The sequence below is a fragment of the Engystomops pustulosus genome, chromosome 4, assembly GCF_040894005.1.
Source record: "Engystomops pustulosus chromosome 4, aEngPut4.maternal, whole genome shotgun sequence".
Taxonomy (NCBI): domain Eukaryota; kingdom Metazoa; phylum Chordata; class Amphibia; order Anura; family Leptodactylidae; genus Engystomops; species Engystomops pustulosus.
The window spans coordinates 208,755,828-208,771,203 of NC_092414.1; the positions used below are offsets into that span (position 1 = coordinate 208,755,828).

Consider the following 15,376-nt stretch of genomic DNA (forward strand, 5'->3'; position numbering starts at 1 on the left):
CATTCCACATCAAAGTTGTTAACTTTGTCGCCACCCTGCTGTGTAATCCCCAAAATATACTTGCAAACTTTTACCATTTAGGGATATTATTTCAGCGCTTCTTGCGCATCTGTTTACATTCCCCTCACCCGGCATATCCTAAACTTATAAGAACGCTACTACACTTGATCTTATACAAAAGGTTCTTAGAAGTGCTGTTTGGGGAGTAGCCTAGAGACAGGGGCTTGGATTGGCGAAAGCTCGCCTGGCAGCGGAGCGCCAGCTCCATGCCAAGATCCAACTAACATAGTTTTAACTGCAGCACCTTTAATCTACTACTAGTTCACTGCCTCCATACATGGTCCCCTTATCAAACGAGCTGTGTCAGGCAGAATTTTGGGTTGTTTTCATGGCTTCCATGTTAACTTTGTCGCCACCCTGCTGTGTAATCCACAAAATATACTGGCAAACTTTTATCATGTACCGATATTATTTGAGCGCTTCTTGCTCACCTCCTTTGGTTCCTCTCTGCCACCCATTGGTTTGAAGCCTGAGTCCATTTAGGGTATGTCGCCATGACACTCTCTAGCCTGCTGCCGCTGCCTCTGCATGCCGTCCCCTATAGTGTCAGGGTCAATTATTGGATGTTTTAGATGCTATCTAGCTTCATTCTGTCACTCTGTCATGGCCATGCTGTTGCCCATAATTTTGGCATAATGGTGCGATTATGCAGCCTCAGAGGCATCCATGCATGCTGCCCCTGCTGTTTCCTGTCCATTTCCGTGGTGTTTCCATCCTTTTCTGAGGTTCCCAGGTGTTTGGCCAAGCTTCCCTGTGCAGAGCCTTGGTCCCCTTGAAAAATGCTCGAGTCTCCCATTGACTTCAATGGGGTTCGTTATTCGAGACGAGCACTCGAGCATCGGGAAAAGTTCGTCTCGAATAACGAGTACCCGAGCATTTTAGTGTTCGCTCATCTCTAATAACAATATAAAAAGATTTCCACGGTCCCTGGGCCTATGAGTAAGTGTCTCTGGTGTACACTATTCTCTATGAGGACATGGGGGAGCCAGAAAAAAAGCTCCTGGTGACAGGTTCCCTATAAGTTCTTGAGATTTGTATTTCCTTTTCTCTCATATTTCTTTAAACAATAGAGATAGATATATTATATTTCTATATGTTGTATACATAGACACACCCCTTCTGTACACGGTTGGTTGATTTCACTAAAGAAAATTATTTCATTGTCTGTTATTTATTATTATTGTTGTTATTATTTTATATATTTTGTTGACAGGTGTAGAAAATCAATTGACAATCTCTAAGAGAGACGGTTCATACGACTCATGGAACACCTATAGTACCAGCACATGGTAATAAAGACATTTACTATTGGTTCAACCTCCAACCATAATATATTTATCCTCCTCATCCCCGCATTAGATGTATATGTTGGTAATAAGCAAAATATAACATTTCCCTTTTAAAAACGTTCTTTACTTTGTCAGAGGTACAAGTTCTCTCCTCTTCCCTCTAAGTCCATCCACCCCAGTCTTATTCTACAGAACTTTCTCTGTCACACTATGTACCTTATGCTGCTCCTTTCCCCCACTTTTGGGCTACTGATTTGTAGGTTGATCTAAATTAGCAAGACACAACCCTACTACATAGGAGTTGCGTGTTTAATGCAAAGTTGGGGCCGCTTATCACTTTTCTAGGTGCTGCTGATTATCAGAGCTTATTACCATGAAGAGAGGGTGAAGGATAAAGTATCCTCCCCCAGCCTGTACGCAGGAGTCTCCTGACCAAATATGGTGACCTGGCATGCTCTGGAATAACCATCAGATATGGGGATGTAACAGGAGAGGCTCACAACTTAATTTCCTTAGAAGTTCGATGGTTAGACATCCATAAAGATATCACATTGAGCTTTTTTGGTATAAAAAAGTCTTAAAGTAGTCAAATTGAGGGTATTTGAGACTTTTCACTGCTAAAAAGTCTTGAAGGACTTTATACACCTCTTTATTAAATCTGGACTAAACATAGAACTGCTGCTACTGCTACGCCGTGCAAAGCCACATTCATGACTTGAGACTTTTACAAAAAGTCTCAATGTCACTGCAGTCCCCGGCTCGAGACTTTTTTGGGACTTTTTGAAAAAAAATCCCAGATAGAAAATAGACCATAAGGACATTTATAAAGCAGCCAAATTAATGAATCTTATGGGCGGCGGAGCTCCGAAAAAATACATAGAACTGTCCCAAGGAACTGGTCTAATGATAAATAACTCCCACCATGTGAACAAACCTTAAAGTGTTACTGTAAAGCTATAGTGATTTTACTAAATTATTATATGTGATTCCCCCTTTGATGCCTACTTTGTGCTGCTCAAATTATAAATGAACACAGATGTACGCTATATGACCAAAGATATACAATTTTATTGATAATGCAAAAAGAGCACAGCAAGAACAAACAGCAATAAAAACCATTAAAAAGTGTGCAAAGCACACAAATACAACAGGCAGAGCAACCCAGCATATGATAGTGCTGGTTGCTCTGCACACCACCAGCTCCCCCCTACCTGCAGAGAACCCCTTCCTCTGCACAAGTGTAAGGCAATGTACGATAATGAATCAGTTGGAAAAAACCTTGCTATGTCCCAAAACCAAGGTGCGGTTTGATTAAGTGTACAAATATACAAAGTTTTGGGGGAAAAAACCCAAGATACTAAAAAAAAGTGTGGTGGGCGCAAGCCCAGGGTCCACGCTCGGTTTTACCTGTGAAGATGGCAAAGTCCTGTGGTGGAATGCGGTGGAGGGAAGGAGAAGAGCTGGGGAGAAGACTAGAGATGAGCGAACACTAAAATGCTCGGGTACTCGTTATTCGAGACGAACTTTTCCCGATGCTCGAGTGCTCGTCTCGAATAACGAACCCCATTGAAGTCAATGGGAGACTCGAGCATTTTTCAAGGGGACCAAGGCTCTGCACAGGGAAGCTTGGCCAAACACCTGGGAACCTCAGAAAAGGATGGAAACACCACGGAAATGGACAGGAAACAGCAGGGGCAGCATGCATGGATGCCTCTGAGGCTGCATAATCGCACCATTATGCCAAAATTATGGGCAACAGCATGGCCATGACAGAGTGACAGAATGAAGCTAGATAGCATCTAAAACATCCAATAATTGACCCTGACACTATAGGGGACGGCATGCAGAGGCAGCGGCAGCAGCGGCAGGCATGGCAACATACCCTAAATGGACTCAGGCTTCAAACCAATGGGTAGCAGAGAGGAACCAAAGGAGGTGAGCAAGAAGCGCTCAAATAATATCGGTACATGATAAAAGTTTGCCAGTATATTTTGTGGATTACACAGCAGGGTGGCGACAAAGTTAACATGGAAGCCATGAAAACAACCCAAAATTCTGCCTGACACAGCTCGTTTGATAAGGGGACCATGTATGGAGGCAGTGAACTAGTAGTAGATTAAAGGTGCTGCAGTTAAAACTATGTTAGTTGGATCTTGGCATGGAGCTGGCGCTCCGCTGCCAGGCGAGCTTTCGCCAATCCAAGCCCCTGTCTCTAGGCTACTCCCCAAACAGCACTTCTAAGAACCTTTTGTATAAGATCAAGTGTAGTAGCGTTCTTATAAGTTTAGGATATGCCGGGTGAGGGGAATGTAAACAGATGCGCAAGAAGCGCTGAAATAATATCCCTAAATGGTAAAAGTTTGCAAGTATATTTTGGGGATTACACAGCAGGGTGGCGACAAAGTTAACAACTTTGATGTGGAATGCCCTGTAATAGCTCTTGGGCGGTGTGCCTTTTATCGCCTAGGCTCAGCAGTTTCAGCACCGCCTGCTGTCGCTTAGCGATGGCACTGCTGCTGTGCCTAGAGCTACCGACTGATGGCGCCATGCCCACGGATGGTAATTCGGAGGAGGAGGAGGGGTGGGAGGAGGTATAGTAGGCCTTTGAGACCTGGACCGAGGTAGGCCCCGCAATTCTCTGCGTCGGCAGTATATGACCAGCCCCAGGGTCAGACTCGGTCCCAGCCTGCACCAAGTTAAGTGTAGTAGCGTTCTTATAAGTTTGGGATATGGCGGGTGAGGGGAATGTAAACAGATGCGCAAGAAGCGCATGATGCGCATGGAGCTGGCGTTCCGCTGCCAGGCGAGCTTTCGCCAATCCAAGCCCCTGTCTCTAGGCTACTCCCCAAACAGCACTTCTAAGAACCTTTTGTATAAGATCAAGTGTAGTAGCGTTCTTATAAGTTTAGGATATGCCGGGTGAGGGGAATGTAAACAGATGCGCAAGAAGCGCTGAAATAATATCCCTAAATGGTAAAAGTTTGCAAGTATATTTTGGGGATTACACAGCAGGGTGGCGACAAAGTTAACAACTTTGATGTGGAATGCCCTGTAATAGCTCTTGGGCGGTGTGCCTTTTATCGCCTAGGCTCAGCAGTTTCAGCACCGCCTGCTGTCGCTTAGCGATGGCACTGCTGCTGTGCCTAGAGCTACCGACTGATGGCGCCATGCCCACGGATGGTAATTCGGAGGAGGAGGAGGGGTGGGAGGAGGTATAGTAGGCCTTTGAGACCTGGACCGAGGTAGGCCCCGCAATTCTCTGCGTCGGCAGTATATGACCAGCCCCAGGGTCAGACTCGGTCCCAGCCTGCACCAAGTTAAGTGTAGTAGCGTTCTTATAAGTTTGGGATATGGCGGGTGAGGGGAATGTAAACAGATGCGCAAGAAGCGCATGATGCGCATGGAGCTGGCGTTCCGCTGCCAGGCGAGCTTTCGCCAATCCAAGCCCCTGTCTCTAGGCTACTCCCCAAACAGCACTTCTAAGAACCTTTTGTATAAGATCAAGTGTAGTAGCGTTCTTATAAGTTTAGGATATGCCGGGTGAGGGGAATGTAAACATCTGCGCAAGAAGCGCTGAAATAATATCCCTAAATGGTAAAAGTTTGCCAGTATATTTTGTGGATAACACAGCAGGGTGGCGACAAAGTTAACAACTTTGATGTGGAATCCATGAAAACAACCCAAATTTCTGCCTGACACACCTCGTTTGATAAAGGGACGATGTATGGAGGCAGCTATATGGACGACTTTTGGAGGTAGCAATGGAGACAACGTGTGGAGGCTGCTATGGAGACAATTTAATTTGGATAGTGCCTGTATGTGGCAGTCCCAAACATTTTTCAAACCAGAGGAGCAGGTAGGTGGCCCACCAGTAAAATGGGATAGATTGAGTGCCTGTATGTGGCAGTCCCAAAAATGTTTCAAACCAGAGGAGCAGGTAGGTGGCCCTCCAGTAAAATGGAATAGATTGAGTGCCTGTATGTGGCAGTCCCAAAAATTGTTCAAACCAGAGGAGCAGGTAGGTGGCCCTGCAGTAAAATGGAATAGATTGAGTGCCTGTATGTGGCAGTCCCAAAAATTGTTCAAACCAGAGGAGCAGGTAGGTGGCCCTGCAGTAAAATGGAATAGATTGAGTGCCTGTATGTGGCAGTCCCAAAAATGTTTCAAACCAGAGGAGCAGGTAGGTGGCCCTCCAGTAAAATGGAATAGATTGAGTGCCTGTATGTGGCAGTCCCAAAAATGTTTCAAACCAGAGGAGCAGGTAGGTGGCCCTGCAGTAAAATGGAATAGATTGAGTGCCTGTATGTGGCAGTCCCAAAAATTGTTCAAACCAGAGGAGCAGGTAGGTGGCCCTGCAGTAAAATGGAATAGATTGAGTGCCTGTATGTGGCAGTCCCAAAAATGTTTCAAACCAGAGGAGCAGGTAGGTGGCCCTCCAGTAAAATGGAATAGATTGAGTGCCTGTATGTGGCAGTCCCAAAAATGTTTCAAACCAGAGGAGCAGGTAGGTGGCCCTGCAGTAAAATGGAATAGATTGAGTGCCTGTATGTGGCAGTCCCAAAAATGTTTCAAACCAGAGGAGCAGGTAGGTGGCCCTCCAGTAAAATGGAATAGATTGAGTGCCTGTATGTGGCAGTCCCAAAAATTGTTCAAACCAGAGGAGCAGGTAGGTGGCCCTGCAGTAAAATGGAATAGATTGAGTGCCTGTATGTGGCAGTCCCAAAAATTGTTCAAACCAGAGGAGCAGGTAGGTGGCCCTGCAGTAAAATGGAATAGATTGAGTGCCTGTATGTGGCAGTCCCAAAAATGTTTCAAACCAGAGGAGCAGGTAGGTGGCCCTCCAGTAAAATGGAATAGATTGAGTGCCTGTATGTGGCAGTCCCAAAAATGTTTCAAACCAGAGGAGCAGGTAGGTGGCCCTGCAGTAAAATGGAATAGATTGAGTGCCTGTATGTGGCAGTCCCAAAAATGTTTCAAACCAGAGGAGCAGGTAGGTGGCCCTCCAGTAAAATGGAATAGATTGAGTGCCTGTATGTGGCAGTCCCAAAAATTGTTCAAACCAGAGGAGCAGGTAGGTGGCCCTGCAGTAAAATGGAATAGATTGAGTGCCTGTATGTGGCAGTCCCAAAAATTTTTTAAAACAGAGGACCGGGTAGGTGGCCCTCCAGAAAAATGGAATAGATTGAGTGCCTGTATGTGGCACTCACAAAAATTGTTTCAAACAGAGGACCGGGTAGGTGGCCCTCCAGAAAAATTAAATGCATGAAGTACTATAGCAAGAGCCAGTGGGCCCTGTCAAAAAATAGCCATTTTCCTCTGCTTTACTGTACAAAGAGGAGGAGAAGGAGGAAAATGAGGAGGAGGAGGAGGAGTGGATCAATTATTCAGGTTGAGCTTCCTTCACCTGGTGGAGATTGGAAATTCTGAGAAATCCAGCCTTTATTCATTTTAATAAGCGTCAGCCTGTCAGCGCTGTCAGTCGACAGGCGTGTACGCTTATCGGTGATGATGCCACCAGCTGCACTGAAAACCCGCTCGGACAAGACGCTAGCGGCAGGGCAGGCAAGAACCTCCAAGGCGTACAGCGCCAGTTCGTGCCACATGTCCAGCTTTGAAACCCAGTAGTTGTAGGGAGCTGTGTGATCATTTAGGACGATGGTATGGTCAGCTACGTACTCCCTCACCATCTTTCTGTAAAGATCAGCCCTACTCTGCCGAGACTGGGGACAGGTGACAGTGTCTTGCTGGGGTGACATAAAGCTGGCAAAAGCCTTGTAAAGCGTACCCTTGCCAGTGCTGGACAAGCTGCCTGCTCGCCTACTCTCCCTCGCTACTTGTCCCGCAGAACTACGCACTCTGCCGCTAGCGCTGTCAGAAGGGAAATACTGTTTCAGCTTGTGCACCAGGGCCTGCTGGTATTCATGCATTCTCACACTCCTTTCCTCTCCAGGGATGAGAGTGGGAAGATTTTGCTTGTACCGTGGGTCCAGGAGAGTGAACACCCAGTAATCGGTGCTGGAATAAATTCTTTGAACGCGAGGGTCACGGGATAGGCAGCCTAGCATGAAATCTGCCATATGCGCCAGAGTACCAACGCGTAAGAATTCACTCCCCTCACTGGCCTGACTGTCCATTTCCTCCTCCTCCAACTCCTCCAACTCCTCTTCTTCTGCCCATACACGCTGAACAGTGAAGGACTCAACAATGGTCCCCTCTTGTGTCTCGCCAACATTCTCCTCCTCATCCTCCTCCACCTCCACCTCCTCCGATATGCGCTGAGAAACAGACCTCAGGGTGCTTTGGCTATCAACAAGGGAATATTCTTCCCCCGTCTCTTGTGACGAGCGCAAAGCTTCCGACTTCATGCTGACCAGAGAGTTTTTCAACAGGCCAAGCAGCGGGATGGTGAGGCTGATGATGGCGGCATCGCCACTGACCATCTGTGTTGACTCCTCAAAGTTACTCAGCACCTGACAGATATCAGACATCCACGTCCACTCCTCATTGTAGACTTGAGGAAGCTGACTGACCTGACTACCAGTTCTGGTGGAAGTTGACATCTGGCAGTCTACAATCGCTCTGCGCTGCTGGTAAACTCTGGATAACATGGTCAGTGTTGAATTCCACCTCGTGGGCACGTCGCACAACAGTCGGTGAGCGGGCAGTTGGAGGCGGCGCTGCGCTGCCCTGAGAGTGGCAGCATCTGGGCTGGACTTCCTGAAATGCGCACAGATGCGGCGCACCTTCGTGAGCAAATCAGACAGATTGGGGTATGTCTTGAGGAAACGCTGCACTATCAGATTTAACACATGGGCCAGGCATGGCACATGTGTCAGTCTGCCGAGTTGCAGAGCCGCCACCAGGTTACGGCCGTTGTCACACACAACCATTCCCGGCTTGAGGTTCAGCGGTGCCAGCCACAGATCAGTCTGCGCCGTGATGCCCTGTAATAGCTCTTGGGCGGTGTGCCTTTTGTCGCCTAGGCTCAGCAGTTTGAGCACCGCCTGCTGTCGCTTAGCGACGGCACTGCTGCTGTGCCTAGAGCTACCGACTGATGGCGCCGTGCCCACGGATGGTAGTTCGGAGGAGGAGGTGGAGGAGGGGTGGGAGGAGGAGGAGGCATAGTAGGCCTGAAACACCTGGACCGAGGTAGGCCCCGCAATCCTCGGCGTCGGCAGTATATGAGCAGCCCCAGGGTCAGACTCGGTCCCAGCCTCCACCAAGTTAACCCAATGTGCCGTCAGCGATATATAGTGGCCCTGCCCGGCAGCACTCGTCCACGTGTCCGTGGTCAGGTGGACCTTGTCAGAAACGGCGTTGGTCAGGGCACGGATGATGTTGTCTGACACGTGCTGGTGCAGGGCTGGGACGGCACATCGGGAAAAGTAGTGGCGGCTGGGGACCGAATACCGAGGGGCGGCCGCCGCCATGAGGTTGCGAAAGGCCTCGGTCTCTACTAGCCTATAGGGCAGCATCTCCAGGCTAAGCAATCTGGAGATGTGCACATTAAGGGCTTGGGCGTGCGGGTGGGTTGCACTATATTTGCGTTTCCGCTCCAGCGTCTGGGGTATGGAGAGCTGAACGCTGGTGGATGCTGTGGAGGATCGTGGAGGCGACGATGGGGTTTTTGTGGCAGGGTCCTGGGCAGGGGGCTGACTAGCAGCTGACACAGGGGAAGGAGCAGTGGTGTGCACGGCCGGAGGTGAACGGGCTTGTTGCCACTGAGTGGTGTGCTTAGCATTCATATGCCTGCGCATACTGGTGGTAGTTAAGCTAGTAGTGGTGGAACCCCTGCTGAGCCTGGTTTGGCAAATGTTGCACACCACAGTCCGTCGGTCATCCGGTGTTTCCTTAAAGAACCTCCACACTTCTGAAGATCTAGCCCTCGCCGCAAGAGCCCTCACCACGGGAGCTTCACTAGTTGACAGTGGCGCTGATGCACCAGCTCTGGCCCTGCCTCTCCGTCTGGCCCCACCACTGCCTCTTCCAACCTGTTCAGGTCGAGGACTCTCCTCCGTCTCAGAAGCACTGTGTTCACCCGGCCTCTCAACCCAGCTTGGGTCTGTCACCTCATCATCCTCCGATCCCTCAGTCTGCTCCCCCCTCGGACTTCCTGCCCTGACAACAACTTCCCCACTGTCTGACAACCGTGTCTCCTCATCGTCGGACACCTCTTTACACACTTCCACTACGTCAAGAAGGTCATCATCACCCACAGACTGTGACTGGTGGAAAACCTGGGCATCGGAAAATTGCTCAGCAGCAACCGGACAAGTGGTTTGTGACTGTGGGAAGGGTCCAGAAAACAGTTCCTCAGAGTATGCCGGTTCAAATGCCAAATTTTCCTGGGAGGGGGCAGACTGGGGGGGAGGAGGCTGAGGTGCAGGAGCTGGAGGAGTGGCGATTTCGGTGACATGGGTGGACTGCGTGGAAGACTGACTGGTGGTGGACAAATTGCTCGAAGCATTGTCAGCAATCCACGACATCACCTGTTCGCACTGTTCTGGCCTCAACAGTGCTCTACCACGAGTCCCAGTAACTTCAGACATGAACCTAGGGAGTGTAGCTCTGCGGCGTTCCCCTGCTCCCTCATCAGCAGGTGGTGTCTCACCCCGCCCAGGACCACGGCCTCTGACCCCTGCAGTAGTTGGACGCCCACGTCCCCGCCCTCGTCCTCTACCCCTAGCCCTCGGGTTAAACATTTTTAAAATGAGAGTTATAACTTTATTTTTTTTTTTACTTTTTTTTGTTTTTTTTTGTGTTTTTTTTTTTTTTTTTGTGTTTTTTGTTTTTTTTTGAGTTTTTAAAACCAAACAATGCTATCCTATTGCTATGGCTATTTTCTAGCCAAGTATCAAAGGAAGCACAGTACTATGCCAGATGAGATGACACTGAGTTATTGCCTAATAGAAATCCAACCCCTACTGAATTTTGCCACTTCAGCCTTTGCTATGGATATGTGCGCCACTAAGCGCAGAACACAGCGGTCGCAAGTCTCACTACAAATTGCTCAGAATTGGCAAGTACATGCACTGCAGAAACTACAGTCACCAGCAGATCAACCAGAAATCAAATATATAGAACGCTACTGTAGGCTTCAAGAAGCTGTTTGTATTCTCCTATGGCTATTTTCTAGCCAAGTATCAAAGGAAGCACAGTACTATGCCAGATGAGATGACACTGAGTTATTGCCTAATAGAAATCCAACCCCTACTGAATTTTGCCACTTCAGCCTTTGCTATGGATATGTGCGCCACTAAGCGCAGAACACAGCGGTCGCAAGTCCCACTACAAATTGCTCAGAATTGGCAAGTACATGCACTGCAGAAACTACAGTCACCAGCAGATCAACCAGAAATCAAATATATAGAACGCTACTGTAGGCTTCAAGAAGCTGTTTGTATTCTCCTATGGCTATTTTCTAGCCAAGTATCAAAGGAAGCACAGTACTATGCCAGATGAGATGACACTGAGTTATTGCCTAATAGAAATCCAACCCCTACTGAATTTTGCCACTTCAGCCTTTGCTATGGATATGTGCGCCACTAAGCGCAGAACACAGCGGTCGCAAGTCCCACTACAAATTGCTCAGAATTGGCAAGTACATGCACTGCAGAAACTACAGTCACCAGCAGATCAACCAGAAATCAAATATATAGAACGCTACTGTAGGCTTCAAGAAGCTGTTTGTATTCTCCTATGGCTATTTTCTAGCCAAGTATCAAAGGAAGCACAGTACTATGCCAGATGAGATGACACTGAGTTATTGCCTAATAGAAATCCAACCCCTACTGAATTTTCCCACTTCGGTCTTTGCTATGGATATGTGTGCCACTAAGAGCTAAACACAACGGTAGCAAGTCCCCCTGCTAATTCCTCACAAAATGGTAAAAGATGCAAATTAAAATAAAAAAAGTAGAACGTTATTGTAGCCCTAAGAAGGGCTGTTGGGTTCTTTGAGAATCACTCCTGCCTAACAGTAAGCTAATAGAACACCCTAACGCTTTCCCTGAGCAGCAGCAGCTCTCTCCCTAGCGGCATCCAGAGACAGAATGATCCGAGCAGCGCGGCCAGCGGCTAGTCTATCCCAGGGTCACCTGATCTGGCCAGCCAACCACTGCTATCGACGTGTAAGGGTACCACGTCATGCTGGGTGGAGTGCAGAGTCTCCTGGCTTGTGATTGGCTCTGTTTCTGGCCGCCAAAAAGCAAAACGGCGGGAGCTGCCATTTTCTCGAGCGGGCGAAGTATTCGTCCGAGTAACGAGCAGTTTCGAGTACCCTAATGCTCGACCGAGCATCAAGCTCGGACGAGCATGTTCGCTCATCTCTAGAGAAGACCCCACGCGTATCGCTAGTCGCCTAGCTTCCCCCTAAGGAATCTTGGGTTTTTTCCCCCCAGACTTTGTATATTTGTACACTTAGTCAAACCGCACCTTGGTTTTGGGACATAGCAAGGTTTTTTCCAACTGATTCATTATCGTACATTGCCTTACACTTGTGCAGAGGAAGGGGTTCTCTGCAGGTAGGGGGGAGCTGGTGGTGTGCAGAGCAACCAGCACTATCATATGCTGGGTTGCTCTGCCTGTTGTATTTGTGTGCTTTGCACACTTTTTAATGGTTTTTATTGCTGTTTGTTCTTGCTGTGCTCTTTTTGCATTATCAATAAAATTGTATATCTTTGGTCATATAGCGTACATCTGTGTTCATTTATAATTTTAGTAGTTTTTGCTACAGCTTTGGCCGTCATTGTATGCTTTTTACTTTAGTTGTGCCGATCCCAGCCTCTAATCCTACTTTGTGCTGCTCGTCCTATTAAATCCATTTAGTTTCACACACGTGAATCCAGTGAACACTATACAGTGCACATACAGGATGTACATAGTGACAGCCTGGCAGCTCCATCACATGGAGGAGCAGAGAACATGTAATAAGTGGAAGAAATCATAAGTAAACCAGTTACATGAAGTATATAAGCTGTGTTGTATGCCCACTAAGGGTTAATAACTTATCTGCACAGAGCTGATACTGCCAATGGAAAAGTGGGGGAAAGGAGCAGCATGAGGTACATAGTGTGACAGAGAAAGTTCTGTAGAATAAGACTGGGGTGGATGGACTTATAGGGAAGAGGAGAGAACTTGTACCTCACTATTCTGTGCAGGAGACATCTATATCCACTGTTCGGAACACATCTAGCACTGCTACATACACAGAGAGAGCTCTTTCACATGTCAGTACAGACTCATCTGGGCTTATCAGCACAGAGAGAGGAAGCAGCTACTACAGTTCTGAGGTAATCTAAGGGGTATAGCAAAAAAAACTGCTGGATTTTGGTAACAAAGTTAATTGGCAAAGTTGTTTTACATCCCAAGAGTTGTTGAGTTGTAGAAAGAAAAAATCTTTAGGCCCTAAGGTGTTTCCATAAACTGCCCTATATTGCTCACATATACATGGCCTTTGTAAATACACAACCCCACAGTGACTGCGATTGTTTCTTATTTCTATTTCTATGACCCTTATTGACATATTAGTTCCAATGGCCCATAGCCTTCCATGTATCTTTATTATCTCCCTTTCTCTTGGTCTTTTCCGGGCTAGACTAGACTTGAATACTTGGCCCCTCACCTTCGGTTACCATTAAATGTTTCTCTTTCTCTTCATCCTACTTTATCTTAAACTCACTTTTACTAGCACTAACAACACAGCCTCCCTGTCTAAATAGATGTGAGAGATGAACGACGCAGTTAACGGTTCACCAACCAGCTAAAAGGTAGGAAGGTTTTAGTACAAAATCAATATAAAGATCGGTCTACACAGTGAAAACTGAGGAAAGTTGAAAATACAAATCAAACAAGAAGAATACAGGCTCACCTTAGCAACCTTTAGTAACAATGTTACCAGGGAGATACTATAAAACCTATTTTGCACAGACTAAGCAAAACGAGTAGTAGAAAATTAGCTTTAAGCTCCTTTCTTGCTTGTAATAATTTATATTTTGCTTGTGAGTACTCTGGCTCCCTCCGTACTTACCAGACTTCTATCTTTCAGGCTCACTGCGTATGTGGTCAAAGTATTTTCCATGGCTAAACGTCTGATCGATTTTAACAGAGATAATATATGCAAACCAGTGAGGTGGCTGATTGAAAAAACGCAAAATAAAGAAGGGAAATTCAGAGAGGATTCATTCGTCTCCCAAGAGGAATTGGGGGTATGTGTGCTCCGCCAGAACTGAACCTTATAGAAAATGTGTGAAATGTCTTGACAAAGTTTTAATGCAACTTAACATGTGAAAACTCAACAATAAATAAGTAGCTACAAAAGGTAAAAACAAAATAATAGAACGAGGTAACACATGTCATCCACATTTTGCTTGAAGCAGTTACCGTATATACTCGAGTATATGCCGACCCACGTATAAACCGAGGCCCCTAATTTTACCACAAAAACCTGGTAAAACCTATACATTTTTTACTCGAGTATAAGCTGAGTATGGGTGTTCAGCACATTTTTTGGTGCTTAACAACTAGGCTTATACTCGAGTATTTATGTATGTATTTCAGTAGTAGTGAAGAGCCCAATTGAGTTGGTGGGACTGACTTATGTGATTTTTTTTTAAGCACATAGAGTTACGTAGACATTAAAAATGTAAGGTCTAAAAATATTGATGACCTTTCTAAAGAATCAGACTGGTGATACTTCTAGATGTTTGGAGACCAGATACCAGTTAATAGTAGGCTGAAGTAGTGCAGATAACACGAACTGGCCACACAAACTGGGACATTTCAATGCTGCCGTTGACTTGCATTGTGCACGGTTACGGTACTACCGGCCATGTCTGAGTGGCCTTCCGGCACCCTCCCATCTCCAATATGCCGCAAACTTCTTCCAGTTTATGACCAGAGTTCTTAGACACAAATCCGTCTGCAGATGATTGTTAATATTCTTAGAAACTATTTTGTATCCCTATTTTTTTTTTTCACATAGGAGGGTATAAGAGAAGGTGCCAAGGAGCTGGATTCCAGTCTCACCGCCTTTGTCCTGGTCGCCCTCCTAGAAAGTGAAGAACACTGTAAAGATAAAATTTCTGTAAGTTTTCCTGTTCAATATAACACAAGTCGCCTCTTCTTCACTTTAATATCTACTTATATAACAGTTATGATGATACAATCTTTTTACAGATTGCACCGGTTACCAGATCCCACATAATAAGAGAGCTAATAGCCTCTATTGTAACTTTTTTTTTATAGCTAAACAAACTTAAAAAGTAAAATTTTATAACAATTGCATCCTCTTTGCCTATTTCAATTAGGGCAAGGTCATTAATCCTAGACCTCCCATTATTGACATGTGAAACTCCTACCAAGTATATTAGACCAACATAGAATGGAGTCGTTGGGGCACATGTATCATAGTTTGGTCTCTCTGAGGTGAATTTTAGAGACATTTGGCGGTTAGTTTTTGCACCTTATGTATAATCCTGTCTTTTTACTTGTGATACATGTTCAGTTTTTCCTATCCTAGCAGGAGCAAATTCTGGCTTCTTTTTGAGACTTTTTATTGCAAATGTCTCAAATCCACATGGACACAAGCCACGTGAGGGGGTTATATACAGGAGAGGATACAAGCCATGTGAGGGGTTATATACAGGAGAGGATAAAAGCCATGTGAGGGGGTTATATACAGGAGAGGATACAAGCCATGTGAGGGGGTTATATACAGGAGAGGATACAAGCCATGTGAGGGGTTATATACAGAAGAGGACAAAAGCCATGTGAGGGGGTTATATACAGGAGAGGATACAAGCCATGTGAGGGTTTATATACAGGAGAGGATACAAGCCATGTGAGGGGGTTATATACAGGAGAGTATACAAGCCATGAGAGGGGGTTATACACAGGAGAGGACACAAGCCATGTGAGGGGGTTATATACAGGAGAGGATACAAGCCACGTGAGGGGTTTATATACAGGAGAGGACACAAGCCATGTGATGGGGGTTATATACAGGAGAGGAAACAAGCCACGTGGGG

General features: G+C 46.4%; 1 protein-coding gene across 1 annotated transcript in view; it reads left to right on the forward strand.

The window, feature by feature from the left end:
- LOC140128233 (A.superbus venom factor 1-like) overlaps nt 1-15,376 on the forward strand; it is a 114,757-nt gene that overhangs the window by 78,018 nt on the left and 21,363 nt on the right. Inside the window, exons 25-27 of the mRNA XM_072149788.1 lie at nt 1,274-1,349; nt 13,396-13,555; nt 14,332-14,433. Of these exons, the coding sequence (XP_072005889.1) occupies nt 1,274-1,349; nt 13,396-13,555; nt 14,332-14,433 (338 nt within the window). The remainder of the gene's footprint in view (nt 1-1,273; nt 1,350-13,395; nt 13,556-14,331; nt 14,434-15,376) is intronic.